The sequence below is a fragment of the Ursus arctos genome, unplaced genomic scaffold (genome assembly GCF_023065955.2).
Source record: "Ursus arctos isolate Adak ecotype North America unplaced genomic scaffold, UrsArc2.0 scaffold_16, whole genome shotgun sequence".
Taxonomy (NCBI): Eukaryota; Metazoa; Chordata; class Mammalia; order Carnivora; family Ursidae; genus Ursus; species Ursus arctos.
Genome location: NW_026622830.1, coordinates 43,504,881 through 43,532,642, shown reverse-complemented (window position 1 = coordinate 43,532,642; position 27,762 = coordinate 43,504,881). Strand labels below are relative to the sequence as shown.

Sequence of the window (27,762 nt, the reverse complement as noted above, 5' to 3'; positions counted from 1 at the left end):
CTAAAGGCTTTCCCACCAGCGGGGTCCCTCAAACACCTTTGTGCCATGGACCTCCTGCCCTTCTCAGAGTGTTTATAAATGCAGAAAATAAAAGACATAGGATTACAAAGTAAGTCAGGTATAGTGAAATACTTTCCAAATCAAGCACATATGTAGTACTATATGGCCATTGTTATGCATGCATTAAATACAACGTTCTAGCAGTGGGCACTGTAACTAATTCTGAAGCAGTGATGAGGGAAACCAATATTTTGAGACATTGGCAGCACCATGATGTGATACGAAAATATCTATAATTTCTGCTGGCGACAAAGTCACAGGTAGTACCACTGTGGTTCATTGTCCATATTCATAATGGAAAGAATTGCTTAATTTCAGTTAGAGGAAAGTGAAAATAAGGATGTAGTTTGTACCATAGAAGTCCAAGGTCTCCTTGAATTCTGATCATCACCTGAAAGAGACCCCTGGGGTCTGTCCATAGACCTAGATTAAGAACCCCTTCCTTTGAGGATTCACAAAAACCATGGAAGCAGACTCCCCCTCATCCCGGCTTCATCTGGATTCTCTGAACTGGGGCAAAAAGCCAGAGTCAGTCACTGCCATGCTCCTTCAGCCAGCCAGCCACGTAAGGTACTGTGGCCGTAGGTTGGAGGCCTAGAACAAAACCCTGACCAAGACAGACCACATGCCTGCCCTTCTGGAGCTTCCATTCTAGTGTGGGGGGGGGGCACACAGCAAGCAGGACAAATCATGAAGATGCAGAGCACATTAAAATGTGAGGTGTGTGGAGCAGAGAGAAGAGACTGGATCAGGGTGCCTCCCAAGAAAGTGAGGGGGGTCTGGGAAAAACATTCCAGGCAGAAGACACAGAGAGGTCAGAGGTGATTGATGACAAGGGCCCAGTAGGGCAGGGCCTCACCAACTGCCATAAGAACTTAGCTTTTTCTATAAAATGTGGCCATTGGAGGGACCCCATCCCTCATGACCCCTGCTGCTGGATGCAGAGAGGCTGGCAGAGAAGAGAGGGGGCTGCAGCCATAATCCAGGGACAAAGAGACAATGGCTTGGCTCTAGGGTGGCATGCCGTGGTGACAAGCGAACAGGTTCTAGACAGATTTGAATTTGCTACCACATGAGATGTGGCTTGTGAGAGGGCATGGAGTCATGGGTGTCCTAAGTCACCAGGTCTTTGGGACATTCAGGGCAGTTGGTGCTCACTAGTCTAACTTAATTTCCCCATTTGCAGAGGGTGAGCATCTAGTTAATAACAACCAGCATTTAGCTAATGTTACATTGCACATATTATATATTACACATATATTAACAACTGGGTTCTATAATATGCCCACTTTACAGAGGCAACCAGGGTTTCAGGGAAGGTGGAGACCTTGTCAAGGTCCTGCAGGCAGCATTCAGAACCCTGAGGACCTCTCTGGCGTGTGGCAGGGCCCTGACTGGCTCTTCACTCATGCATAGACTCAGAGACCACAGGCTGGGTCTGGCATGGCTATCAAGACATGAGTGGGTAACTCCTCCCACCCTTCCAGGGGTCTGGGACACAGACTCACCTCCTTCCCTAGACCTGACTCTTAACAAGGCCAAGGCTTTATTCCTTCTACTTGGATGACTCTCCCACCTCCAGTTTTATGGCAGCAGAGTCAACAAGATCAATGGGTTGTAGTCTTTGCGAGCCGTCCTGGTGTTTGTCTCCTTGGCGGAGATAGGCCATGCCCTTGGCAGCCATGCTGCTGTGTCTGTACCTCTGTGCCCTGGGGCAGGAATGCTTTGCCCCATTACTCATTTATTGTTGCAACACTTGAGTACACCTCCATCAGCCACCAGTTCATTCTGCCACCAGTTCATGTTAGGAATGGCGTCGGAAGAGGGAATAGGTAAATACCATCTTGGAGCTAAGAAAGATCTATCTTATTAAGTTGTTTGGCATAATAGGGGTGATATTTACAAACAGACTTGAGATCTCTTCAGAAAACTCATGCAAACCCACCCATGAAGGTCTGTAATTTGTTCAGTAGAACATGGAGGCATTGGGGATTTTAGTAGCCCTAAGGTGACTTTGCGGGGTGGTTTCAAGGGTTGGGAAAGCCCTGCATGCTGGAGGCCATCCAGCTCCCTGGTGAGCCTGTGGCCTGTGGCCTGAGAGGGAAGGAGAAATACCCACAAGCAGGGCCGTGGCCCAGGCTAACTCGGGGAACTTAAGGCCTGTGGGCCTTCCAGAGTGATCAGTGACCACATGAAATTTCCACTTTTGTAGGTCAAGAACTAGCCATTTTGTATGATTCGGCCTAATACATAAATCACCCCATTTTCAGACTTCTGTAGCTACAATACAGTATTTCTGGGGCTGTTCACTTACACAGAATTCGGAGCAAGAAATCTCCAAAAATTTTTACTAATCTTGCCCACAGACTTCGTCTTGATTCTTGTCCATGTGAGGTCAATCCAGAGCGGTCCCTGGAAGGAGAATGCCATGCAGTCCCTGCACACAGAGAGGACTGCAGACCTGTCCTAGCATCGGGGTCCCTCGTTCCCCTGAGTAAGAAAACAGAGCCCCTGAATTTCACTGCACTGGGACTCTGGCAGCCCCTCAACAGCTCCACCGTCAGCCGGTTTCCTTCTGTGCTAAAAATGGTGCCATGACATGTCTTTTCTCCCACGGAGTTCTCCCCTCCTCTCTGCCTTGGCAGAGGACAGCATGCTCAGCCCTCGGCCTCAACGGCCTCTAGAGCAGGTGACCCTGATTCCCTACTCTTCTCCCTCAATATCATTTAGTGAGCTTACATTGATTAAAAAGTTTATTCTTTACCGTGCCTTCCCTTTTGCTCTGTATAAGCTGCATTGGCGTATATTTTCCTTCCTAAGGATGGAGCCATTGAAAGCAGGGGCTGTTGTCCACCCCCTTTGTCATCACTCCCGGCGGTGCCTGCTCAGGCGTGGCTGAGCACATGACACTTGCAGGCTTACTTCTGCCTCTCCATCATGGAACTCAGTTTCAGATTTTTGCACATTCCATCTTTCCCTCCACCGCCTCCCAGGACTATGTCCTTCATCCAGGGCTGAGTTGAGTGCCCTGGATGCAGCCCCCAACAGCAGTAAGAGCATCTGTCATCAGCACTCAGGCTGCTTTGCGGGGGCCTCATGCAAAGAGATGGGGCTGCAATGTCCACTGCCCCCAGGTATCAAGTGGGTCCCCTTGTGTCTCAAGTGTTGGGACAAATGGAATTCTGGAAGTGTAGATAAAGAACAGATGCCACCTCAGAGCCATCTCTCTGTGATGTTTTATCTAATTTCTGGGCACAGGGTAAGAATAGCAGAAGAATAACTTGTAGAATTATTTCTTGTGAGTTCACTTGGAATGGCTCTCCCCAGGAGGAATGTAAATATAGTACTCTCACCTCATAAGATGGTATGAGATAAAAGATGACACACTGCTTCAAAACGAGTGCACCCCGTCAAGGAGATGGCCTTCCCCTGCCTTGTCTTCACGTCAGAGTGTTTAGCCTAAAACATCTCTGTGTCTTGTGTGGGGATGCCTGCGACTCGCTCTCCGTGACTTCCGGTACAGCTGAACAGCCCCGCCGAGCTCAGAGGGGCTGAAAGCATCTCCACTTGTGTGTACATGCTTTTACTCTTGTCCATCTACTCTGGCTTTGAACTTTTTCATTTAAAAGCCAGGCCCTGTTGCTGACTGTCCAAACCCTCAGTGAGAGGAGCTGCCAACCCTTCTCGTGAATCCTCATGAGAGGCCTGTGTACAGGGATATGAGTGACTTTTGTCGTTATTTTTGCACTTACCTGTTACACTTTGACACAGAGGTCCCTGTCCTCTTTCTTTAAGACCATTGTCTTTGTTCTCAAGCAAACATCCAGACCCAGTAACTTCTCAGGTGACCTCGTCTCTGTAGTCCTTTGGGTGCATGATGCCAACTAGATTTATGTGAGAACACATTAATTATGAAATTAATTAGTAAGAGCTTGCTTTAAATGGGCCGAGGGGGTCTTTATCATGAATATTTACAGTCGCCAGATCTCATCTAAGAAATAGTTGAGCCCTGTAAGACAAGTCAAACTGCAAGTGGTGTAACTTGTACAGAAATGTTAAAATTGAATTTGTATTTATTGCTTACATCAAAGGGCTTATTCCTGATTTCGCAGACTAACAGCCTCTGGAGGTGGTCTCCCGTGCCTGGCCCCAGCTTCTCCCAGCCCCTCAACCCCCTCCACCCCCAGCTGGGTTTAGGGGTCTCTCCTCATTCCTTCCACCTCTTTCAAATTAGTCTGTGGGAAGAATACAGGCTCGCTCTCCCTCATTTGTTCTCTCTCTCTCTCTCTCTCTCTCTCTCACCTCCCTCTGGCTCAGGACATTATTAGGTTGAACCTGAAGTTGCCAGTGTTGGCCTAATCTTAGCTTCTTAGAGCCTTGCTTACTTCACCTTTAAAGTGAAAATAGCCGATACCTTCTTCATAGAATTTCCTGAGAATTTTTCCAAATAATCTTGGCACATGATTGGCACAGAATAGGAGTCAGAATTATGTTTGTGAATGGACAGGTGGTTGGACGGGTTGCATGGACGGATGGATGGACGGACGGACAGGCGGACGGATGGATGGATGGATAGGAATGTCTGCTTCTTGGCATGAAGTGAAAATGGCCAAATGGATTGTCACTAAATGTGCGTGATGTTTTCTTAAAATACCGGCTCTTTAGCACTAGCAGAATTCACTTAGCAGATGCTGGGGGCACAGCAACAAGCCAGATGTGGGTCACCAGGCATCTGGAACAGAGGTCCTGGCCGTGCCCTGCCAGAGAGACCCTGGCAGAGAGCAGCTGCTTTGCATACGGCAACTCCAGGATGGGCAATTTGAGGAATTCGTGCATTTAACAATGATAATGGTCCTCCCTGGCAGAAGCAGGAGGCCAGCTAACAACCACAACAAAAAACACAAAGCAAAACACCCAGGGACAAGGCTATTTGGAAAGAGATCAGAGTTTGTTCTTTCAAAATAAACCATTCTCAGTAAAGAATTCTTTGGTTTCCCATGTACATGTAATGTGGCAGAGTCGATTTTCACCATGGTGACTTAATCTGCTGTTTTGTCTCCTTTAAATCATTAACTCTACATAACTGTTTTCTAAGGAAATGCAGTGGCCTTTATTTTTAATTCTCTCCTAACCAAGGGAATTTTATAGCATTGCTAACTGATAAAAAGGTCAAGTAGTGCCTTTAATTTGTCCTTCAAAAAGTTCAAAGGTATAAGCCCTTCAGGTGGCTGATTGCTCACCTTTAATAATAAGATGAGCATTGTCACAAAACTTGTGGGGAACCACCACTCGGTAACTTTTGACCTCCCCCAGTTTTTGTCCCATGGTATCTCCTGGCTCGTGACATCAGGCAGCTAATGATAATCACCCATGGAGGGCCCTGGCACTCACTCATGGATAGATTCAATGAGACAGTCACATTCATGGACCGTCCCTGTAGAAAATGACACAAGCATCTTATTCCATAGTGGTCAGATCATCAAGTGGGGAGAATGGCTTGCTCTTGGTGGCTTCTGACAGTGACCAGTGATCCTGGCCCTTGTGCCACAATGGCTCCTTTCTCCCGGCCCTTAGAATTCCTCTCAGCAAGTGCTTTTTCCAAGATATGTGATTTCAGTGACATACGTATCATTTGTTATTAGTTGCAAGTTGACCCATTTATCTCTCTCACTGAATCCATACAAGCAACGTTAGTAGATTCTTAATAAAAGACAGCCTCCTCTGGGGCTGCACATGGAGGGCAGAGCCAGGACAGAGCCCCACTTCAGGAACTTCGGCTGCACCCAGAGAGGCACGTGGGCTCTGTATGTGGCATATGACCCGGAGACACATTCACTTTGAGAATTGCAGAAACGAAGATGCTTAAAATTGTTTTGTATGTTTCCATCCCCCATCTCAAGAATATTTTTAGAGGAATCTATTGCCAGTTTGCAAAAATTCTTGCGAATTCAGTAAAACACTTAAAAATTATAAAATGTGGTGCATGATTAAGTTTTCTCCGCATCATCCATTAGACCTGTCTGCTCTTTGGTTTTTGTGTTTTTTTTTAAGACTTATTTATTTAGAAAGAGAGAGAGAGCTCAAGCAAAGGGAGGGGCAGAGGGGGGGAGAGAGAGAGAGAGAGAGAGAACCACCCACTGAGCTCTGAGCCTCTCACAACCTTGAGATCATGACCTGAACCGAAATCAAGAGTCAGATGCTTAACCGACTAAGCCACCCAGGTGCCCCAAACATTTTATTTTATTTGTTTAAGTAGGTTCCATGCCCAGTGTGGGGCTTGAACTCATGACCCTGAGATCAGGAGTCAGATGCTCTACCAGTTGAGCCAGCCAGGCATCCTTCAAGACCTGTCTGCTCTTTGAATGTCCTCTACCTATGCCCTGCTGTTTTTCTCACCCAGAGGCATCCCCAGGGCTGTGTCAGGGGTTTTCTGTGCCAGACGCCTGTGCTGTGTCATCCCTCCTTCCCCTCAGCCTGTGTGCCTGTCTGCGAGACCCACCTCCCCACATCATCAGTCAAGCTTCCCTCTTTGGGGGCCCCCACCCCTACTACCAGTCACATCTAGACTTCTCTCAGTTCTATTTCTAAGAAGCCCTGTTTTCCATATTTCTATAGGCAGTCTTCTTGGGAACTGCCCCTGCTGCTCCCCACCACCTCCTCCTCCATCATTCTTTCCCTGCCTATACAGACTCTACCCAAGTTTCAGAGCCATGCTGTGCAGAGGACCCACCCCACAAAGCATTCCAACCACCCCAAAGGGCCCAGCCGGGTCCCTGCTCTCAATACCTGGAGCATTTATAGGCACTAGCTAGAAGCCCTGGGAAGCAGGTCCTGCAGGTCAGTCGTGCTGCACCAGAGGTAAGCTGGGGAGAAGACAGGGACCATAGGGTAAATGTCTTTTATAGTCTCCATGAACTCAAAAAATAATTACTCCTGATTGAGGAAGTATAGACTTTTTTTTTTTAATATTCTCTCATTCATGCACTCTCCTTGACAATCAGGGACCAAGTCAAATACATACCGGGACAGGAGATCCCCAGGGCATGCTTATATGATGTCCCATGAAAGCAGTGGGACCCCATCTCTGCGATCAGCATGTGGCTGTGAGGAAGCCTAGAAGGTAAGAGTGGTAGAGAAGTACCAAGGGAATTTCTAAAGTGACATTTCTAAGGAGTCATGGGGCAAGAATAGTCAGAAACATCAGTTCACAAGTGAATCACCCGTATACTTGATGAGATTCAGAATCCACTGTAGGCAGCACTCAAGTTTCCATAATTTAAAGTGATGACTATCCTAGTCCCTGGTCCTCGTGTTTCAGTTTTTAGTTGAGAAGAACATTTCCCCTGAAATGTTTCTGCATTGTTGGAGGAAGCAGTTTCAGGCCATGGGACAAGGAGATGCCTTAGCCGTCATCGAGGCCCACAACTCGGGACCGGATGTCTGACCACTGCACAGGCTACTGACCAGCCCCAGTGCCAGTCTGCCTTCCATCCTCTGCTCTGTGATGCCAGGGCTCCCCACCCCACAGTTATTCCTTTCCAGCAGCTCTTCAGTTCTACTAACGGGTGCTGCTGTGGTCATGAACAGCACTCCACCTGGCCCCTGGGCTCCGTACCCATATGGCATCATTCCCCCTCACTGCAACATGGCCCTACAGGTAAGCCCTGAACCCCCTTTCCCAGATGAGGAACTGGGGTTCTGCAAGGCAAGCTACTTGCCTAGGGCCATGTGGCCCTGAACACACTGTTGGCTTAGACCATGCTATCTACCATATCACATGTGTCTCTAGTCCCTCTTTTTGCTTAGAGTCATTGCAAAGACCAGTGTATCCTCTTCAGTGATTTTTAATGACACTGAGTAGCACATAATTAAAAAATAAGGATTTGCCAGAAGATTTATTACTTTTGAAAGATAACAATTGAAGAATAACAATCCCTTCTTATTGCCTCTCAGTGTTTTGATTGTGGAGCAAAAGCCAAAGGGATCTTGCAATGAAAAGCTGCATTGTTCTCTGGTGTTGAAGCATGTTGCAACTTCAAAGTACATATCTGATAATGCTAAATTATTTTCTCATTGAAAATGTCCATTTGAAATAATTAACAAAACTTTAGAATTATATACTGATTGTCTTAAAGATGTGACCAAATATAAGCAGAGTAAGATCAACTTTGCTTTAAATGGACTCATTTAAATTTCCCAAGCCTCCCTGATGAATAAATGAAAGAATTGAATTAATATAGTTTATTACTCTAAATTCTGGCCTCTTACATCAATAATACAGATAATAATTCAGCTTGGTAGTCACCATTTATTTCAGTTTAGCTATAAAATTTGCCGATTTATTGTGTACTATTCTTGGTTCTGGAGGGAGAGAGAAGCATCTAATTTCTGTATTTTCACCTTCCCTGTTAGCAAATAACAGTATCTGTGAATTAACTTAGCATGACTATTACAAATTCTTAACTAAAATAATATTCAAATTAAACTGAGACAGCATAAGAGAGTAGAAGGGGCTAGCATTTGAAACAAATCAGCCTGGGCCTGAGTTCAAGCCCTGCTCAGTACTAGCTGGTTAGTCTCAGAAGGATCATTTCTGCTCCATGTCCCAGCTTCAGCATCTATGGTTTGAGATTTCCAAGAGGACTCCATGGGTTTATGGCTACAAAAGGGCAGAGCAGTGTGCCAACACTGGGCAGGCTGTTCTTGTTTATTTCAGAAGAATTGTCTTTTATTCTAACTGAGGTTTGCCCCGCTAGAACTCAGGCTAATTAAAATGTAAACTCAGAGCCATAATATGTTTTAGAATCCCCCACAAAATACTATAACACTTACTATGACAGTTGAGTGTTAAATATTATAGAAGCCAAGACTTAGAAGAGAATTGAGAAGGAAGGAAGTATTTTTTTTAACATTTGAAGGAAGAATAATGGATTTATCATAGGAAGCATTAAGTAAATATCAGCTGGCTGGCTGGCTGGCTGGATGGATCGATGGATAGGTGGATGGTTAGAAGATTGGGTGGATGGGGGCGCCTGGGTGGCACAGCGGTTAGGCGTCTGCCTTCGGCTCAGGGCGTGATCCCGGCGTTACGGGATCGAGCCCCACATCAGGCTCCTCTGCTGTGAGCCTGCTTCTTCCTCTCCCACTCCCCCTGCTTGTGTTCCCCCTCTCGCTGGCTGTCTCTATCTCTGTCAAATAAATAAATAAAATCTTTAAAAAAAAAAAAAAAGAAGATTGGGTGGATGGAAGGAAGGAATGTTAGAAGGGTGGGTAAATAGATGAATGGATGGCTGGAAGGATGGATGGATGGATGGGAGAGCAGCAGGCATAATAATGGGACGGAATAAGGAATTGAGGGAAGAGGAACCTAGGCTTTCTGGTATGGATAGTCTGCTTCATGGGGATCGTATCTGCCTTCCTGGTCTGGGGACATGTGATACAATTCTACTTCACATTTGAATTGTGCAGAACATCTCCAGCTCTCTTTAAATAAAATACAAAGTGGCTCCAAAGGACATTTTCCTCATCTGGGCCATGTCTTATGCCATTAATAATATAAAGCTGGTGATTTAATGGACCTGCTTTTGATCTATCAAGAAAAGACACACCTAATTCAATTTAGTTATTTTTTCCAAGAGTAAGTGTCTTAATTTGCAGGGCAATGATTTGATTATAATTTTAAGTAATACTGCAGTTATATTTTTAGTCATGAAGATGATATTGAGTGACTTTATGAGACCCAAATGTGGAAAATCCTGGAGAATTGTGGTTGGGAATTTGATCTTTAACAGCATTCAGGGCTGTTTTCTGTTTGTAATGGACAAATATATTTTAGTCAGAATGAACAGGATTTCTGATAGGGAGTTTTGCATATAAAACATAAAAGCATGCGGTTTTCATTTGAAGTGTGAAGTAGGATAATCGCGGAATATAATGACATCTAAAAGCAAGATGTAGACACCCATCATTTTTTATCTGTATGTTTTCTTTTAAAGCATGTGTTGTTATGAGAGAACTTCTGATTCTGATCTTTGTACCTGCTGGGTCAGCCTTGTTTCTTTATTTCTTTCTGCATTACTCTGGAAAATGGAAAATTTCTAGATACTCAAAGGTACCTACCCGAAATGTAGCATAGATGTTGAATCTGTTATCCAAATGTCACACTCAAATGGGATTGAATATCCACTCTGCACCTGATGACATATATTCTCCCAAGTACAAAAGAAAACCCACACACATAAAAATCTTCTTCCCTCCCACAGTTTACCCTAAGCCAGATTTAACCATAGCTCATGAAGAAAATTGCTTTCCTCTAACTGACAACCTGTGGGGTCATTGGCATGACACTATCCAGTGTCAGGTGAAAGCCATGGAAAATACCACAGCAGGTGAATGGGAATATCACCAGAAGTACGAAGAATGCAGTGGTCACCCCGCACTGTCCACCATCAGATACAAGGTGCCAGGCCCTGGGGGAATGAGGACGCCAGCATCTGGGCAAGACTGCCAGGGATGGGAGGTAGTTTTAATTAAGGAATGAGAGACAGACAGAAAGAGGCGTCTGCATTGCCAAGTGCAAGGGTGGCCTGACCTGGGGTTCCCATGCTATAGAAGTCCCACCCTGCAGACAGAGGAATTGCACACCAGCGGGGTTTAGTGAAAAAGTCACCCTGTCCCTGCCCTAACCCACAAGAATTTCTCTCATGTTATAGCTGGAAATACTTACTTGGGATCTAAGCATTGAGATTTATTTAATTGGCAGGAGGAAAAATCTTTCAAGTTTTCTTTCTCCTGAAGTTGGAGAATAGTGTCTGAATTGGAGGGGATGGGAAAAGAGCTTGCATTTCTTCCTTCAGGTTTCCATAAAAGCACCAGGAAGGGGATGGAGCTGGGCTTTCTGTTAGTTGTGGCTACACCGGGCTTTTGTCTTCGAGGGAGAATTCTGACCTCAAGAAGTAAGGCCATAGCTAAGAGTGGGGGCTCCAAAGTCCGGCTGCTGGGGTTTGAGTCCAGGCCCTGGCATTTACCATCTGAGGGGTCTGGAGCCTGTTTTGCTCTCTGTGCTTCGGTTTCCTTCCCTAATGAAAAAAGTAATAGAAAAACCATACAGGTGGTTGCAAGGATGAGATGTGACTCAGTCTGTGAAACACCTAGCACAGTCTTGGCCTGTGGAAAGCAGATATCATTTTAGTTGGCATCACTCTCTAAATATCAGTTTGTGTTCGATGCCACATCAGTGGAGGTGCCTTGGGCCTGGGGCTAACTTACACTCAGGATACAGTTTGATGCATGTGTCAGACACCTCCCGGAGGGCTGTCAGGACCAGGACTGTTCCCTTTGGAGTGCTTTTGTAAAAGGGCATCCTGTACACCGTGTGTTGCTGACCGTCTCCAAGACCATGCAACCACCGTGACGGAACCTCACGTCGGCCTTTTCCCTGAGACCTCTGCCAGTGTCTTTGTGGGCGGTTTCCCTTTCTCCCCAGGAAGGAGGAGTGCCACAGGAGGCTCTGGGGCCCAGTGGAAACAGGTTGTTTGTCTACACTACTTTCATCTACACCCATGCAAGGACATGCAAAGCAGCTAGACTACTTCATCCAGACAAACAATTTTTAACAGAAATGAAATCAGAGTCATTCTATCAGACCCTGGGAATTTCTGTGACCAACCTTGAAAGCAAAACATAAAAATTTCCCACTATGTTATTTAACTTTTATATATGTTTATGGCTTTGTAAACCTAACACTGACCCAGTTGCTGGAACAGATGTAAAGAGGAGTAAAAGGTGCTTTTGGCCTTCTAGCTACTCAAAACCCCTTCCCCAGTCACAGTGTTCATGAAACTAGCATTCTCCGTGCTCATCTGACCACCTGGGGTTTGCATGGGGGCCCATGTCTGTTGGCAGGCGTGGCCATGCCTAGGGTTGGAGCCGTTCTACGTTCCCTGCATCCATGCACGTCTTTCCCTGGTGCCACTGACAGTTCGACTCTGTGTCCCCTTGGTGTAGCTTCTGCCTACGTGAACCATTTGCATCACGCTCTGTCTTCAATTGCCAGAAATCAGTTGTTTTAATATTAAGTGGCAAACATAGTGTTGCTACTTCTGATCATGGATGAGCTTTATTAGAATTTCCCCAAATTTCCAGTTAGGTTTCGATAATTTTCTTGCTCTAAGTTATAAGTCTGTGGGTGTATTGAGTTTCAAGTGCTGGGTCAGCAGTGAGAGTTATCACTCAGGTGTGCTGTGATGTCCTATTTTACCAAGTAAAGCAGCATCTGCGTAGGCCAGAGAAGGCCACTTGGCACCCTTCACATGAGCTGATTTTCAGTTTCTAGGTCGCTTGCATTTGGTAACCCCCTAACTTTTCTTGAAGTTTCTCCTTGTCATCTGATAATTGGTGTTAAGATGAGTATCTTCCTGGAAAACTCAGATACCGTTAAACCATTATAATCATTTTTATAGAACTATAGAAATATTCTTTTGTTTTCAGATGTATTTCTGTTTTTAAATGTTCAAAAGAAGAAAAAAACAAATACAGCTCAAATTTATAAACATTATAAAAAGGAGTATTTCACCCAAAGTGTTTGCAGAAATGAAAAATCAAGGAAGTCTGTATAGAGCTTGGTGCAAATACTTTGGGCCAGGAAATTTAATTCTGCCATGCCTGAGCCCTGTCCTACTTCATCTGGGCCCAGTGGGTTGTTGACAGGCAACTATACAGGATATTTCAAGAGAAGGATAACCAGAAGATCTGCCAGAGAAGATTTTTTTTTTATCCTTGTTGACTTTGTTCTCTTATTATCTATCATATATCATCATGAATCTGTTTTATTTTTAGAATCAACCTAGATATAAACTAATCTGTTAGGTCACAGGGAATGCGCTTTCGCCTCCAAAGCGAGAGTGCTAGAAGCATAAATATTGGATGATTCAGTTCAAATTACATTGCACTAAATAATACCTGTAATGTATTCATAATAACTTTCTTCTTACGGTCAGTGACGATAAAGTTGGAGCAGAAAAATCCATGTTTACCTGTATTTCAATTGTCTGCCCTTTCTATAGCTTGCAACAAAGAACATCCCAGACTTTCAGAGCCGGTTCCGCATTTCTCATTGTTTTACATTTAGCTGTGACTTTTACATGGATGTTGAATGCCAACAGAGTGTCAGAGGTAGCCATTTCTCCAGCTAAGCCTGAGAGTACATTTTCTAGCCCTTCGCATGCCATATCTTTAGGGTGAATGGAAATCTGTGAAAGAGAAGCAGTTCAAGTGACATGGACTCCCTTCCTCCCAGAAACCACGCTATTGGCATAAGCGTGGCAGCACCCTTGGGCTTCTCTGTTGTTCCTATTGATGCGTCAGTTCTTGGGTCATTTTCATCAGCCAGGCGGCCTGTGGAATCCTTGCGCACTCACTTGACAGCATGTTCTCCAGACGTGAACTAGGCCCAAGGACTGATTTTCTTGTCACTCGTGTTTTTACCGCCAGAGACTTGGAGTGGCAGTGTCGTGGGGTCCTTTCTGTCTTGGTGATTTAGCAAAGGTGAGGTGTACTCGCAGCACCGGAGGAGACGGAAACGGGAGTGGTCCTTCACAAATGAGTCCCCTGAACAGAGCTGACGTGAATAGAGATCCAATCCATTGCACCCTTGGAGCATCTCAGATCCTGAGAGGGAGAGCTTCCATTCCCTGTGCCGGAAGGACACGGGAGTATGGGAGCAGGCCTCCAAAAGTTCGTAATCTAATAGCCTGAAGCAAACCTATTTCTGTCCCATTTCCACTTACTCTTGTCATTTCCTCAGAATTATTCTTAAACCTGGTTACATGGGTATTTTCTTCTTTCTTAGCAGAAGTGCCCTGCTTTCCTCTCTAGGAGTGTATCTCATTAGTGTTTGAAACCTAATCTAATATCTTATACCTCCATGTGTTTAATTTCCTTTCCCCGAACATCCATTTTATCGGGTTACATTGTTCAGTAAAGTTATCCTCTTCATCCGTTACCAGGCTGTGACATTTACTTTGAATGATTCATTTATTTGGGATCTTAAAGAGTCCTAGAATTTAAATTTGCATTATATTCAAAGACAAACAGAATCTCTATAAAAAATGATGTATGGCTTTAGGCTGTAACTGGCACCTGTTCCTGTCTTGATGATTATGGAATTTCCTCCATTTATTTAGGATTATTGAATGCCAACCCAGCCCACCTATGGAGTATTCCCCTGGATGGCAGATACCGGGAAGATGTTAAGGGTACAGAAATGAATCGGAGCAGAGGCTCCTCCTTCCAGAAATGCCCTTCCCAGGGTTCTGTGACATGGCTCCCTCCCCAGTCCCTCCATCGTCCTTTCCTACCAATGTACTTCTGCCCCCTTCCATGGAAGTGGCTAGGAAGGAGTTCCCAGCATTGCATGGTCCCCTTTTCTCCTTTAAGACCATCTCCAAACCTGTGACTCATCATTCCTTATCTCCAGCCCAGGCCTCTCTGCTGGGACACAGTTATCACCTGTCCAGTATTTCTCCCCTGACATCCCTTCTGGCCCCTCAGACTCCCCTCGTCACCTGAGCCCTGATCCCTGGAGTTTTGTCCTGCCTTCTCCCTCTGTCACCAAGCGTGAGCAACCCTAAGTCTGATGCCTCCTCTCCCTTCCCTCCACCCCTGCTTTCTTGAGGCCCATGCCACGTCTCTCTCCCTGACTAGTTTCCCTTCCTCCAATCTCTCTCCCTTCTAGGCCCTTCCATACATGCCCTCCCCCGCCATTATCTCTCAAGTATCAGTCATATCTTGCTGTTCATCTGTTTAAAAACTCCAGTGATTCCCAAATGCTAGAGACTGTCACTGCTCCTGACATGACAGGCCCTTTGCAGCCTGACCTAGACCACTCTCCATCCACAGGGACTCACACACCCTCTGGGTCCATTCGATCCATGGGGTGCTTACCACCTCACAGGTGATGGATGTCTGTCTTCCCAGATAGGTCATGAATGCTGTAATCTTTCTCATCTTGCTCCCTCCAGCTCCTAGAACAGTCCCTGCCACCTGGTCTGCTCCTCTTCATGTATGTTCCATGAATAAATGATCCAGCAGCAGTGCCTGGACGGCTTTGTTCTCTGCCAGGTCATTGTCCATCTGTTCCAGAGTGTGGTTGGTGGAGGGTCTTTTTATTCAAAGACCCTCCCCACAATATATAGTGTGTACTGCATACCATAGGCATTTGGGGGGATAGTTTTTCATTGAGATATAATTCACATACCATAAAACTCACCCTTTTAAATTGTGTAGTACAGTGGTTTTTAGTATATTCACCAGATAGTGCAACTATTAGCATCACCCAATTCCAGAATGTTTTCATCACCCCCAAAAGAAACCCTTTATCCACTGGTAGTCACTTCTCATTCCTCTGCTCCCTGCAACCCCTGGTAATCACGAATTCCTTTTCTGACTCTGTGGATTTTCTTATTCTAGACATATATGTAAGTGGAGTTACACAATATGTAGCCTTTCATATCTGCCGCCTCCCACTCAGCATTGTTTGCAAGGGTCATCCATCATGTAGCACATTTGGTATTTCATTCTTTTTTATGGCTGAATAATATTGCATTGTGTGGATAGACCACATTTTGGTTATCCATCCATTTGTGAACATTTGTGGACAGGTTTCTGTGCGAACATACACTTTCAGTTCTCTTGAGGAACTGCCAAGCTTTTCCTCAGCAACTGTACCATTTTACATTTCCATCAGCAAGGTATGAGAATTAGAGTTTCTCCACATCCTCACCAACACTTTCTGTTGTTCATTCTTGCCCTTGTGATTATAACCATTTTAGTGGGTTTAAAGTAGTATCTCAGTGTGGTTTTAATTTCCATTTCCCTAATGGCTAATGATGTTGAGCATCTTTTTATATGTTTATTGGTCATGTGTCTATCTTCTTTGAAGAAATGTCTATTCAAATCATTTGCCCATTTTTTACTTGAGTTGTCATTTTATTATTGAATTATAAGAGTTCTTTATATAATCTGGATATGAGACCCTTATCAGATAAATGATTTGCAAATATTTCCCACAGAATGACTTGTGGGTTGTCCCTTCACCTTTTTTTTTTTTTTCCTGGTCCCTTCACTTTCTTGATAAATTTTCCTATTTTTTTCTTTGGTTGCTTGTGCTTTTGGTGTCATATCTGAGACCAGTGAGCATTTTAAAGCTTTTTCCTTTGATCACTGTTCAGAACACTGCCCAAGAAATGAAAATGTGTTATCATCATCCTCTGCATCCTCTCTTCCAAAAACTACTGGTGGTGGGACCAACAGGGGAAATCGGCTCATTAATTTCCTTGTTTTGTAAGTTATTCATAGTTGTCCCTTCTCTGAGCTCAGACACTCTGCAACTGCTGATGCATGTTTTTACTAGGTTTAAGGTATATCTATAGATATATTTTAAGCATTTGATTCTGGGTAGCATTCCTCAATCCACGGCTATCTTAAATAATCTCCTTTTTACCAGATTTCTGTGAGCACAGCATCTGTCCTTGTGTGAAGAATGTGCCCACTGTCTTGTCTATAGCCCTTTGTTCTCTGCTTCACCTGGGAAGGCTGCTTCCAACTCGGCCTGTGCTCCATTTGCTCTTCCCTCCAAGTCAGGCACATCCCCCAGCCAGACCCCTTCTCTGTCAAGACCATTCTCAGAGGTTATGGTCATTTCAAATCTGCAAGTAGCCTTCTTACCATTTCCACTTGCTCAAAATATATATGTCCTGGAAATAGGCAAAGAACAAGTATAAAATATTGAGACATTTGTACAAGCCCATGGATTGATCATATAGACCAAGTCAGCATTGACCTCTTCAAACCTGAGGGCACTCTAGACTCTCCTTAGTGGTGGTAGATCTTCTCAGGATGATCTGGAAACCTAAGTGAGGCCGTATTGCTCCCTTGCCTCAGACCATTCAGGCCTCCTGTGACCCAGCCCCCTCCAGTCTTTCAACTGTACCCCTTGCCCCTTCTTGCTATGCTGGGGTTCCAGTCTCCTTTCACTTTCTGAACCTGCCCAGAGCTCCTTCCAGCTCATGCCTCTCTGCACCTGAAATGTTCCTACCGCTGCCTTCTCCTGCTCCCTCTTGGCAACCCCTTTCTGGTCACCCCTTCTGGGACTTCCATGTCCTTTTGGTCCCTGCTCTCCTACCTGGCACTAATGAAAGAACAGTTCCCCTTATTCTGTGTGCTTGTCCCTGCTAGAATGGGGGCCTGGCCGGGGTAGGGACAGACTCTGTCCCATTTCCCAGTTGTGTGCCCATTCCCAAGCGCTGGTGGGTGCTCAGCACATATATCTGAATGGACGTGTGCTTGAGTGAAATGGACTTGCTTTCTGAAAATGGCAGATTCACTTGAGATCAAGTGTACTAAGCCGAGGAGAATGCTGTGTAGAAATCATGCACACAGGCCCATGTGTACAGATAGTATGTTGACGTTTCTCTAGTTCAGTCCATTTTGTCATTCTTAGTGTGTGATCATTCTAGCAAAAGTATCTTCGTAGGGAGACATTTTTTCTGGAGCAATACCCTCCTCCCCATGAATGGCATTTGTATCCAAAGTTTTCCACAACCTTCTGAAAATGTGGAGCTCTCATATTTTGGTCTGTTCCTGGAACTACGGCCTTAAAAATAGCATTGCCTCTTTTCTGCTTTTTCTGTGTCTGACTCAGACAAACCTGTCTATCATTGTTATGTCTAACAACCAAACTTAAACCTTTCGTATCTGCCTTTGGCTTAAAGAAGCTCATCCTGTCCTTTGAATAGGTGAGAAAAGATCCCTTTGATTAGTACTCTATTCCATTCTCACCAGATGGCTTATTTTCATTATGAAATATTTTATATAGAATAGAAAACCACAAGCATTTACAGAAGTCCTAAAGAACAATAAAATATGCCCCCATCCTGGCCCCTCCATGTGTACTGACCAATGTATTTGTGGCCCTTCTGTGTGCTACTTCCCCTTCCACCCCAGAGAGATAATCCAGGTTATAGTTTCACTGCATATGTGTGTATTCCTAAAGCACTATGTTTCACTTTGCCTCTTCTTAAAAAAATATATGTAGTTAGAATTATGCCATACATGATCTTCAGTGAATTACTTTTTTCCTTAGCATTGTTTTAAGTTTCATCCATTCTAATACACAGACCTATAGTTTATTTTCACTGCTATATATTATTCTACTATGAATCTACATCTATCAGTAAAAGTTAAAAATGGTTTCTCTCTCTATTTTGACTTTGCTGTTGTCTATAGAATACGATAAACATTCTTACCTGTGGAATGGCTGCCCTTTCCTGGATAATGTCAAATTGCCTTCTCGAGAATTTAGGCCAATTATCTCCTACCAGTAGGCTCTGAGAGTTCCTCTGCCCCACATCTTCTCTGATAATTGGCATTATTAGATTTTTTGTTTTGTTTTGCCAGTCTGGTATATATAAAATGGTATCTCATTGTGGCTCTAATAATCCCTGATTATTAGTGATGTTAAGCACCTTAACATCCATTCATAGTTTATGTTCCAGAAATGTTTGTGTCTTTTGCCCATTTTTCTAATAGATTATTTGGTTCTTTTATTAATTTGCAGGAGTTCTTAATATATTCTGGACACTTACCCTTTGTCAGGTGTCGCAGATGACTTCTCCCACTTTTTGCCTTGTAGCTTTACCTTCTTTATGGTATTCTGGTAAACAGTAGTTCTTAATTTGAATATCCTAAGATGTATCAGTGTTCCTCATTATGGTTCATGTTTTTTGTTTCTTGTTTAATAAATTATTCCGTATCCCAAGGTCATAAAGAGTTTGCCCCATACTTTCTTCTGTATCACTTATTTTTTAAAAATCTATGTGGAATTTTACTTCAAATTGAAAAATCTCTAATTTCTCCTTATAAACTGCCTTTGCTTGGAATATATCTAAGAATGTCATATCCCAGAACAGTGGGCACAGATCCTAGGCAATCATTTATCCATTCAATAAATACTGTGTAAAGCACATATAAGCTAGGTAGCAAGTAATGTAAGGATAAACCTGACTCATACTCAAGGAGTACTGTGGCCTATGTGGTGGCCCCCCCAAAAAGGTATGTCTAATCCCAGAGCCTGTGAATGTTAACTTATTTCAATAAGGGTCTTTGCAACTATAAGTAAGTTAAGGATCCTAAGATGAGAAGATCATTCCGGATTATCCAAGTTTATTATCCTAAATCCAATGACAAGTGTCCTGATAAGAGACACAGAGAGAAGAGGAGGAGGCAGTATAGCCAAAGAGGCAGCGATAGGAGTGATGCAGTCACCTAGAGCCTCTGCAGGGAGTAAGGCCCTGATTTTGAACTTCTGGCTTCCCAAAACTGTGAGGGAATAAACTTCTGTTGTTTTAAGCCCCCCAGCTCGTGGTCACTTTTGGCAGCCACAGGAAGCTAATACAAGGATGCTTAGGATGAGACGGTCCTATACAGTAACTATGGCAGGAGGTTCTCTTTTCTCCCCTGTCTTATCCTCAAGGGATGGAACAAGCAATGGTGGCAAAATTTGCAAGTGCCACAATTTATCCAAGGGTCCCGGGGTTGGCCAAAGCCTCCCAGGCGGTGCCGAAACTTGGCTTCCCTCCCTCTGTAGACCACTGCCATGGGCAGGAGTTTGCAGAGTCATCGGAGCAGCCAGCTCTGCGCAGGCTTGTGTCAGCCATAAGGGGCTGCAATGAGTTAAGAAAGAAAACCAGGGACAGGTATGGAAACCACTGCAGAACACACACATACTGACCTCAGTAGGCAGCCTCCTCCAAGGCTGCTTTGTTGGGCTGGGTCTGGTGTCCACTCCTTGGAAACTTAGAGAAGGTCCCGTCAAGAAGAGTTTCAGGGGTTGAAAAAAAGATACAACCTGCAATAGAGATTCTTGCAAACAGTTCTCCCCTTTCCTTAAAAACAATCAAAAAAACAGGTGGAGTTATTCTAAGAGAAGAAGTTGAAAGTCCTAAACAGCAGTCAACAAACACATAGCCTGAATAAGTAGAAAGAAATTAAAATTAAGTAATTGTTATTTTTCCGAATTTATAAAGTCAGCATGGTCTGTGGGTGTCGATGCAGCTTAAACCTAGGGACTCAGGTTGATTTTCATACCCTGGTATAGTTAAGTCGGTTGATTTATCCTCACCACTAGTTTAGCTCCCAACCTTGCACGAAATCCTGAACTTAACCCCATGTACCCTAGAAATCAAGATATATTAGCCAAAAGCTGTAAAGGTTGGAAGACCTGGGTTCTGGTCCCAATAGCACCACCACGTAACTGTGACTCTGGAAAATCACTTGAACCCTTTGTGCTTCCATTTCCTGATCCGTACTGTGGGGACCTCACAGGGGTCTAGCAGAAAGGAGCCTTGCTTGTCCTAAAGCCTGACACAGAGGTTCCCCCTACTTGATCCACTTTCTGGAAGACGAACCCAGAAGCCCACATGAAGGGAGGAAGGGGAGCAGGCAGTCCACATCTATGGTGCTTCTCTTGCGCGCTGGAACCTGGGTCAAGGCTTCACTATAGGATTCCATCTGATCCTCTGATCAGCATCCCTGCTTTACACCTAAGGCTACCGAGGCTGGAGGCAGCTTGCTCTGGGTCCCCCAGTGGGTGGGAGAGAGGACTGGAATTCAAACCTAGGCCTGTCTTCCTCCAACAGTCAAGCCTCTTCCTGTCATGTTCCTGCTGCCATTTCGAAAAATAAAAACAAATAATCATCAGAATAAAGCTGGGGAGTTGGGTTCGGATTCTTGGGCTTTTGCAACCCAGCTGAATGTGTCTTGAGGGTCTCAGAAAGTTCTCTTGGAAGCTTTTGATAAAATGTAAGCACCAAGGATATATAGCCTCTTTATTTAAATAAAGAAACATTGGTAAATGATAAAATTCTTATGTGAAAACATAGACACTGAAGAAGCTCAAAATATCTAGAAACCAAGAGGGGTTCCTAGATAGTAATTTGAATGCTCTCTGAATTGAGTAATCAAAGGGAAAATTTTCTCTTTAGGAAAGTACTTTACCGTGTGCGGTTTTGAAGGAGATAGTAATTCAGAACAGAATTTAAGTTTTACACTTATTAGTGGACTTTTTAATAGAACAGCAGGGCAATGGCCCATATCAGAACAGGTACTGAATTTGTGACCAGGTGCCCCCTTAGCCACCTGCCTTCAGCCAGAGGCACTGACCATCTACTGCCTGGCATTGTTACAGCATTCGTCATATCTTAACATGTCTTATGCATGAGAAGAACCTTAGAAGCGTTTTGATGTCTAAGTTATAAATGCTTTTTTTTTTAATTTTATACAAAGCAACCAGCCCAGAAGCCCTAAAGATTATTAATGTCAGGTGATACTGCTCCTAATTGCCCTTGCTAGTAGTTCTAATAAATTCCGTTAAATCCCAGAGCTACGTTTTTTAAAGCTACTAAGAGAAATGATTTTTGGCACCCTGAGCTCCTTCTCTGTTTCTAAACACTGCCAGGATTGGGGTGGTGTTTGTTTTCTTTTTGTCATGGTGTTTACATGCCCTGGCGTGGGCCGTGAGTGAAAATGCATTTGGTGATCTCCTGGTCTCCCTGCAGTCCCTAATGGATGTTTGTCTAAATGACAACACCCAGTTTAGCGCTGTTAACGCTCCGGTGACAGCACAGGACCAGCCTGGGGGTGGGGGAGTGTGTGTTACGTGTGACAGTTGGGGGCGTGAATGCAAGATTGGGAATCTTCTGTGAGGTAACCACTTCCTCCTCTAGTAATCTGGTTCGGGAAGCATCTTTTTGTGCTGTCTCCCACAGTGCCTTGTTTTGGGAGTCAGACCATAAATATTCATTGAGCCAGAGAATCTCAAAACTTGATTATCACCCCCCTGTAACTCTAGTGCTGGACTTGCTCTTAGGCGCCCAAATTTCTCAGGCTTGACAAGGACGAGCTTACGAGTCGGCTAGTGTCATCCCCGGGTGAGGATGACGGGCTGCTGTCTGAAGTCAGTTTACACGGTATTCGACGTGGCATCTCTTTGTGGGGTTGCCTGTGAGCTCGATTAACACAGCAGCCACTCTTCCAGATACATGGCTCCTAGACCATATTTAGCAAAACGCATCCGCACTTCCGTTTTGTTCACCATTGTCCCAAGCACTGTATGTGGATGTGTTGGACGCAGTGGGGCCTTTCAGGAAACAGCAGGACCATTCTAGGCAGAGCATGACAGGTCTTTAGAGGGCTGCGCCGGCTCTAACCCGGGCCCTCAAGCAGACTGCGGTCTGAAAGGGGGAGCCATGAATTGCGCGTTGACAGCGGGCCACGGCTGTCCTAAGGCTCAGGTGGTTGTCAGCCATAAGTTTAGCTCAGCTCTTTGAGTAATTTGTCACGCCTCGCTCGGCCCCTGCTGGGCCAGCACGTGCCAGCTTAGTGTCAGAGTGCCTGTTCGCCAGACGGCCACTCAGGCCTAACGTCCTGCTGTTCCCTGGACCAGCGGCTTGCTGGGGCCGTGCACGGAGGGCCGAGCCGCGCGACAGCCAAGTGCTGTGCAGAATAAGCGTGTTCATAATGAGACGTGAATGGCATTAGTGGGTCCCTCTAGAATTGGGCCTGAGAGGACGCCTCTCACTGTGGAAGTTTGGCAGCCTGTTCGTTTGTCAGGGTGAGTCACCAGGAGTTCAGCCTGCATTCGAGAAGCCAGTGCAGGCCCTCACCGCCCAGACCTTCGGCTGTGGTGACCATCTACGTAATGCAGTGTGACTCCATTAGAGGGGCCGCTTTTGAAATCTTCAAACACATTTTGCTTTTTTAAAGTTGCCTAGAATAAGCCTAAAGAGAAATTCTGGAAGAGGGCTGCCTAGTAGCTCTTTCCATGACAAAGGGCATGCTCTCTGTCCGTGCAATCCAGCACAGTAACCCCAGCTCATGTGGCCGCTGGGTGCTTGAAATATAGCTAGTGGGACCCAGGAACGGAATTGCTATTTTTTTCGTTTTAATTAATTTAAATTTAAATTTAGGTAGCCACATGCGGCTTGCGGCTACTAAGTTGGCCAGCACGGCCCCAGGATGCCTCTGGTCTCATGGTGTAGAAACTCTTTTCTTTTTTTTTTTTTTTTTTTATTATTATTATATTATGTTAGTCACCATACAGTACATCCCCGGTTTCCGATGTAAGGCTTGATGATTCATTAGTTGCGTATAACACCCAGTGCACCATGCAATACGTGCCCTCCTTACTACCCATCACCGGTCTATCCCATTCCCCCACCCCCCTCCCCTCTGAGGCCCTCAGTTTGTTTCTCATAGTCCATAGTCTCTCATGTTTCATTCCCCCTTCTGATTACCCCCCCTTTCTTTATCCCTTTCTTCCCCTACTGATCATCCTAGTTCTTATGTTCCATAGATGAGAGAAATCATATGATAGTTGTCTTTCTCTGCTTGACTTATTTCACTTAGCATTATCTCCTCCAGTGCCGTCCATGTTGCAGCAAATGTTGAGAATTCGTTCCTTCTGATAGCTGAGTAATATTCCATTGTATATATGGACCACAACTTCTTAATCCAGTCATCTGTTGAAGGGCATCTCGGCTCCTTCCACGATTTAGCTATTGTGGACAATGCTGCTATGAACATTGGGGTGCATATGGCCCTTCTCTTTACTACATCTGTATCTTTGGGGTAAACACCCAATAGTGCAATGGCTGGATCATAGGGTAGCTCAATTTTTAACTTTTTAAGGGACCTCCACACTGTTTTCCAGAGTGGCTGTACCAACTTGCATTCCCACCAACAATGTAGGAGGGATCCCCTTTCTCCACATCCTCTCCAACAATTGTTGTTTCTTGCCTTGTCTATTTTTGCCATAGAAACTCTTTTCTGAATATAATTAAAGGAGGAGGAAGAGGAAGGGCCTGTGCTGGGAAAGCTGTATGCATCCTTTGACAAAAGAAAATAGAAAAATATTTTACGCTCTTAAATCACATGCTTACTACCAAAAGCTAATTGGAAAAGCATAATTTTCACCAACTTTCATTTGTGAAGAGGCCATTTTGGAAAGATAGTTTTAAAATCCAGTGAGAAATGCTAGAAATTACTTTTGCTCTTCCGGAGCAGCAAATAATGAACTGATTGATGGTGATCCACGTTCCCTGTGTTCCTGGAGAATTAGCATGATTTTCAAAACGACTAAAACACGTCTTTTAACTTTTGCATTGATAACTAGGAAGGGGAAAATGAGACGTCATGCCGACTTCCCCAAGTGTTAATTCATAAAGTCATACGTGCGGTGCCTCCATCCGCTGTCAAATTGTTCTGACGTTATCCTGTTATTGGAAGTGCATGATTCACCTTCTGAGGAAACAGAAGCCATACACAAAAGGGGAAGATTTGCTTTCTGCCCTGTGAAAGGCTGCCACACGCAGGGGTCCTATTAAGACAGCTGGAAAGTTGCTTCAGCGTGTTACGCTTGTAAGTTTTATTGGTGACTGGTTTTTGATTACACATTTGAATGCGTGTGTTCCAGACTGCAGTTTTAATTAAAAGGCAATAGTCTTTTCTTTTTTAAATTGCATTGTGCACTCTCTGCTAGAGCCTCTCACTTATGAGCTCCTATTTTCTCATACTCTAGCCTATCCTGGCTTGAAGCACTGGCGCCCCTTCGGAGCATACCTTCCTGGCCTTGCCTCTTCCCAGGGACGCGCATCGTCTCTCTCTCTTTTTTTTTTTTTTTTTTTAAAGTGTACCACCAATTCCTGCTTCAAGCATCAATTCATTCTATAGGAGACTGAGCAGAACGTTCTATCCACTGACCCGGGAAGGGAAGGTCCGACACTGTCCCACAGCCGTCGGTGGAAGGAGATGCCACCTCAACCAGGGCCTCTGTTTTGGTTTGTTTGGATCAAGCTTAACAATCTTTTGCTGTGATTCTGTAACCATTGATGTACATATTTTTCAGGAATACTGGTGTTGGTTGTAACCAAAGTCTAAGAGAAACTTAGGTCTCAATATCAGAATCTCACTGTTAATTATTACTCATATTTAATTCCCTGGCAGGATAGTAACAGACTTGTAAGTACTTTTCTTCCCACCCCTCCTCCCCCGCCAACCAACACATGTAAAATTTGCATAACTGTAATCAAACCAAAGTGAACTGTGTCATTGTTATGTGTGTCATTCCCTACTTGCACTTGCTTCCTTGACCGGTGACCACAGCTACGAAGAGCGAGCTCTGTACCTCGAAGCAATAATTCAGAACCACCGAGAAGTCATGACGTTTGAGGATTTCGCCGCCCAAGTCTTTTCTCCCTCGCCCAGCCCCTCCCTCGGTGGAACGGGTGAGTGTCTGCATTATTCTGCCCTCCCGCGCTTAGGACGCACTCGAGCAGCAGATGTACACCTGTTTTTCACAGATAAATGCTTGCAAATTTAAGAAGAGCATTCTCCCTCTGAATCAACTAATGAATATCAAAAGGAATGATGACATTCATTTTAATTTGTTTTGTATCCGAGCTGTTCACTCAGTGCTTTTCTTCAGCTATCCTGTTAACCCCCGAATCTAGCAAGGTTAATGAACTTTTTCTCAGTAATGTGCTCCGGTTCATTCACGAGTGTGGGTTTCTTGCTGAGCTGGGAATATGTTGTTTAAAAGCGATGCCCGAATCAGTGCTTACTTATCAAAAAAGTGTTCCTCACAGTCGAAGCCGTTGCTACTAATGCTAAATGGGGATTATGCTGCCGAGATACTCGGGTCAGGGATTAATGCAGGAGAAATGGAAGGACAGTGTCCCCTGGTCCGTCATTACAGCAGAGCGGCGTGCACGCTTTCTCTCTGGAGTGGTCTGTGTCACATGGACAAGCTGCCGACCAGAGCAGCACCTGGCGTGGAACCTGTTTAGCAACTGGCTTTCAATCATTTTCATTTATTACGCCAATGGAAAATTTCAAAAATTTCCATGAATGTCCTTGTTTTTAGGTTTTACTTTTTATATTTCCAATTTGAAAAAAAGGGTACTACCACTTAAACTGATTATATGATTACTGTGGGTGTTTTTTTTTTCCCAAAGAATAGAATTACTTGTGAATTTCTGCATGTAATTACAGATTAATTGCCTTTCAGAGAATAAATGGGATATTTAGTCAATGCATGTTGAAATTCTCAATGAGGGGCTTCCCTCTTCTTCCACCGGTGTAGACACAACTGTTAGCATGCTTAATAGATTTCTAACCTGTGTCAATTGTCTCTGAACACCGCCTTACTTCTCCGATTCTGACTTGTTAACAAATATCTTACACACAAAGTGAAAAAATTAAATTCAGTGAAATAAATCACTTACAAATAAAATCAGCCATGCATCATTGTTTAACATCGCTGGCTTCAATCCTTGCCTCTCCGAGCTTTGTTGGGAGATAAGAGGGAGAGGCTTGCACTTGCTCAGGGAGCCAGGAGCAGCAGGCAGAAGGCCTGAGAGATAAGCAAGCTGGCCGAGGTGCTGGAGCCGTGCGATTTACATAATCACGCCTCTGCTTCCTGGTGAGGCGTCAAGAAACACAGGGATGGCCTCTATTGATCTTTGTTGAACTGGAATACTAAACAACATGAGAAAGCTTATAACTTAAAGCTTTGATTAATGTTTCTTACATTAAAAAAAAAGTAGAACAGCTGTGAATTGAATTCTTTTATACACTCTGCCAACATTCTATCTAAAACCAAAAAAAAAAATCAGTTTCAAGGGAAATGAAGATTTCACACCACTCTGGCTAGAGGTTTAAAATCATTTCTAGTGTGTAGGTGAAAGAACACGAAGGATCTGTAGCAAAGTTAATTTTTTTTAAAGACCGCAGTCAGCTCTTTCTCATCCTCATGAGTTACTGGGGCTTAATTTTTCTGTGCGGGGGTTTTGTGGTGGTGGTTTTTTTTTTTTTTAACGCTTGAGAAAGCTTTTTGTTTCTTAAAATGAGAAGAAATTAAATAACAACTAGATATTGACATCCTTTAGCTGTTACATTCTTAAGGCTCCAGATTAAGATGTTCCCGAAATAAATATTGGTGAACTTTGTTTCCTGTGCATACTTCAGCATCTGTATAAATTAATTTTATCTTTTCCAAAAGTTCACAATTACTTTAATCAATTCAAATGAGCTAGTGTGTAGGTAACATCTTCAGTGAGTCTCCAGGAGTGATTTGGGTTTTCCAAGACCTGCTCTTTGGAGGCTAACAGGATTCTTTAAGAGCATCACATTTGCCAAAGTCACTTAGCAGATAAGGCTCTGACAGCTCATGAGTGGGCACTGGAACCGGTACAAAGGGAACGTGACACCAAAGGGGAGATATTAAGACAAATGTTGGTCTTCCTCTTTCCAAATTAGTAGCATCCGGATGACGTTTCACAGTGTTCAGGATTTAAGGCATTCAGTGAGTGTTGAGCGATCAAATTTTTGGTGCACATATCATGCCAACCCATGAATGCGATTTTAAGTCCGAGGATCGTGTTCTCTATTACCACTTTGCATATATGCCCACAACAAAGATTAGGAAGGAACTCGAAAGGAATTTGATGTGCACCGAAATTGGGGGGCCATGTGGTGAGGGCGGAGCATTTCCAGACCATAAATAGGCACATTTTCAGAAGCACATCCTCCCCTCCTTTCCCTGCCAGTTTTGCTTTTGAGGAATCCCTGTCCCGGCCTGTGACCATT

At 44.2% G+C, this 27,762-nt stretch overlaps 1 protein-coding gene across 10 annotated transcripts in view; it reads left to right on the top strand.

The window, feature by feature from the left end:
* RALGAPA2 (Ral GTPase activating protein catalytic subunit alpha 2) overlaps positions 1-27,762 on the top strand; it is a 305,650-nt gene that overhangs the window by 257,293 nt on the left and 20,595 nt on the right. For all 10 annotated transcript variants that reach the window (XM_057312702.1, XM_057312701.1, XM_057312700.1 and 7 more), the window contains one exon: positions 25,279-25,400. In XM_057312702.1, the coding sequence (XP_057168685.1) occupies positions 25,279-25,400 (122 nt within the window). The remainder of the gene's footprint in view (positions 1-25,278; positions 25,401-27,762) is intronic.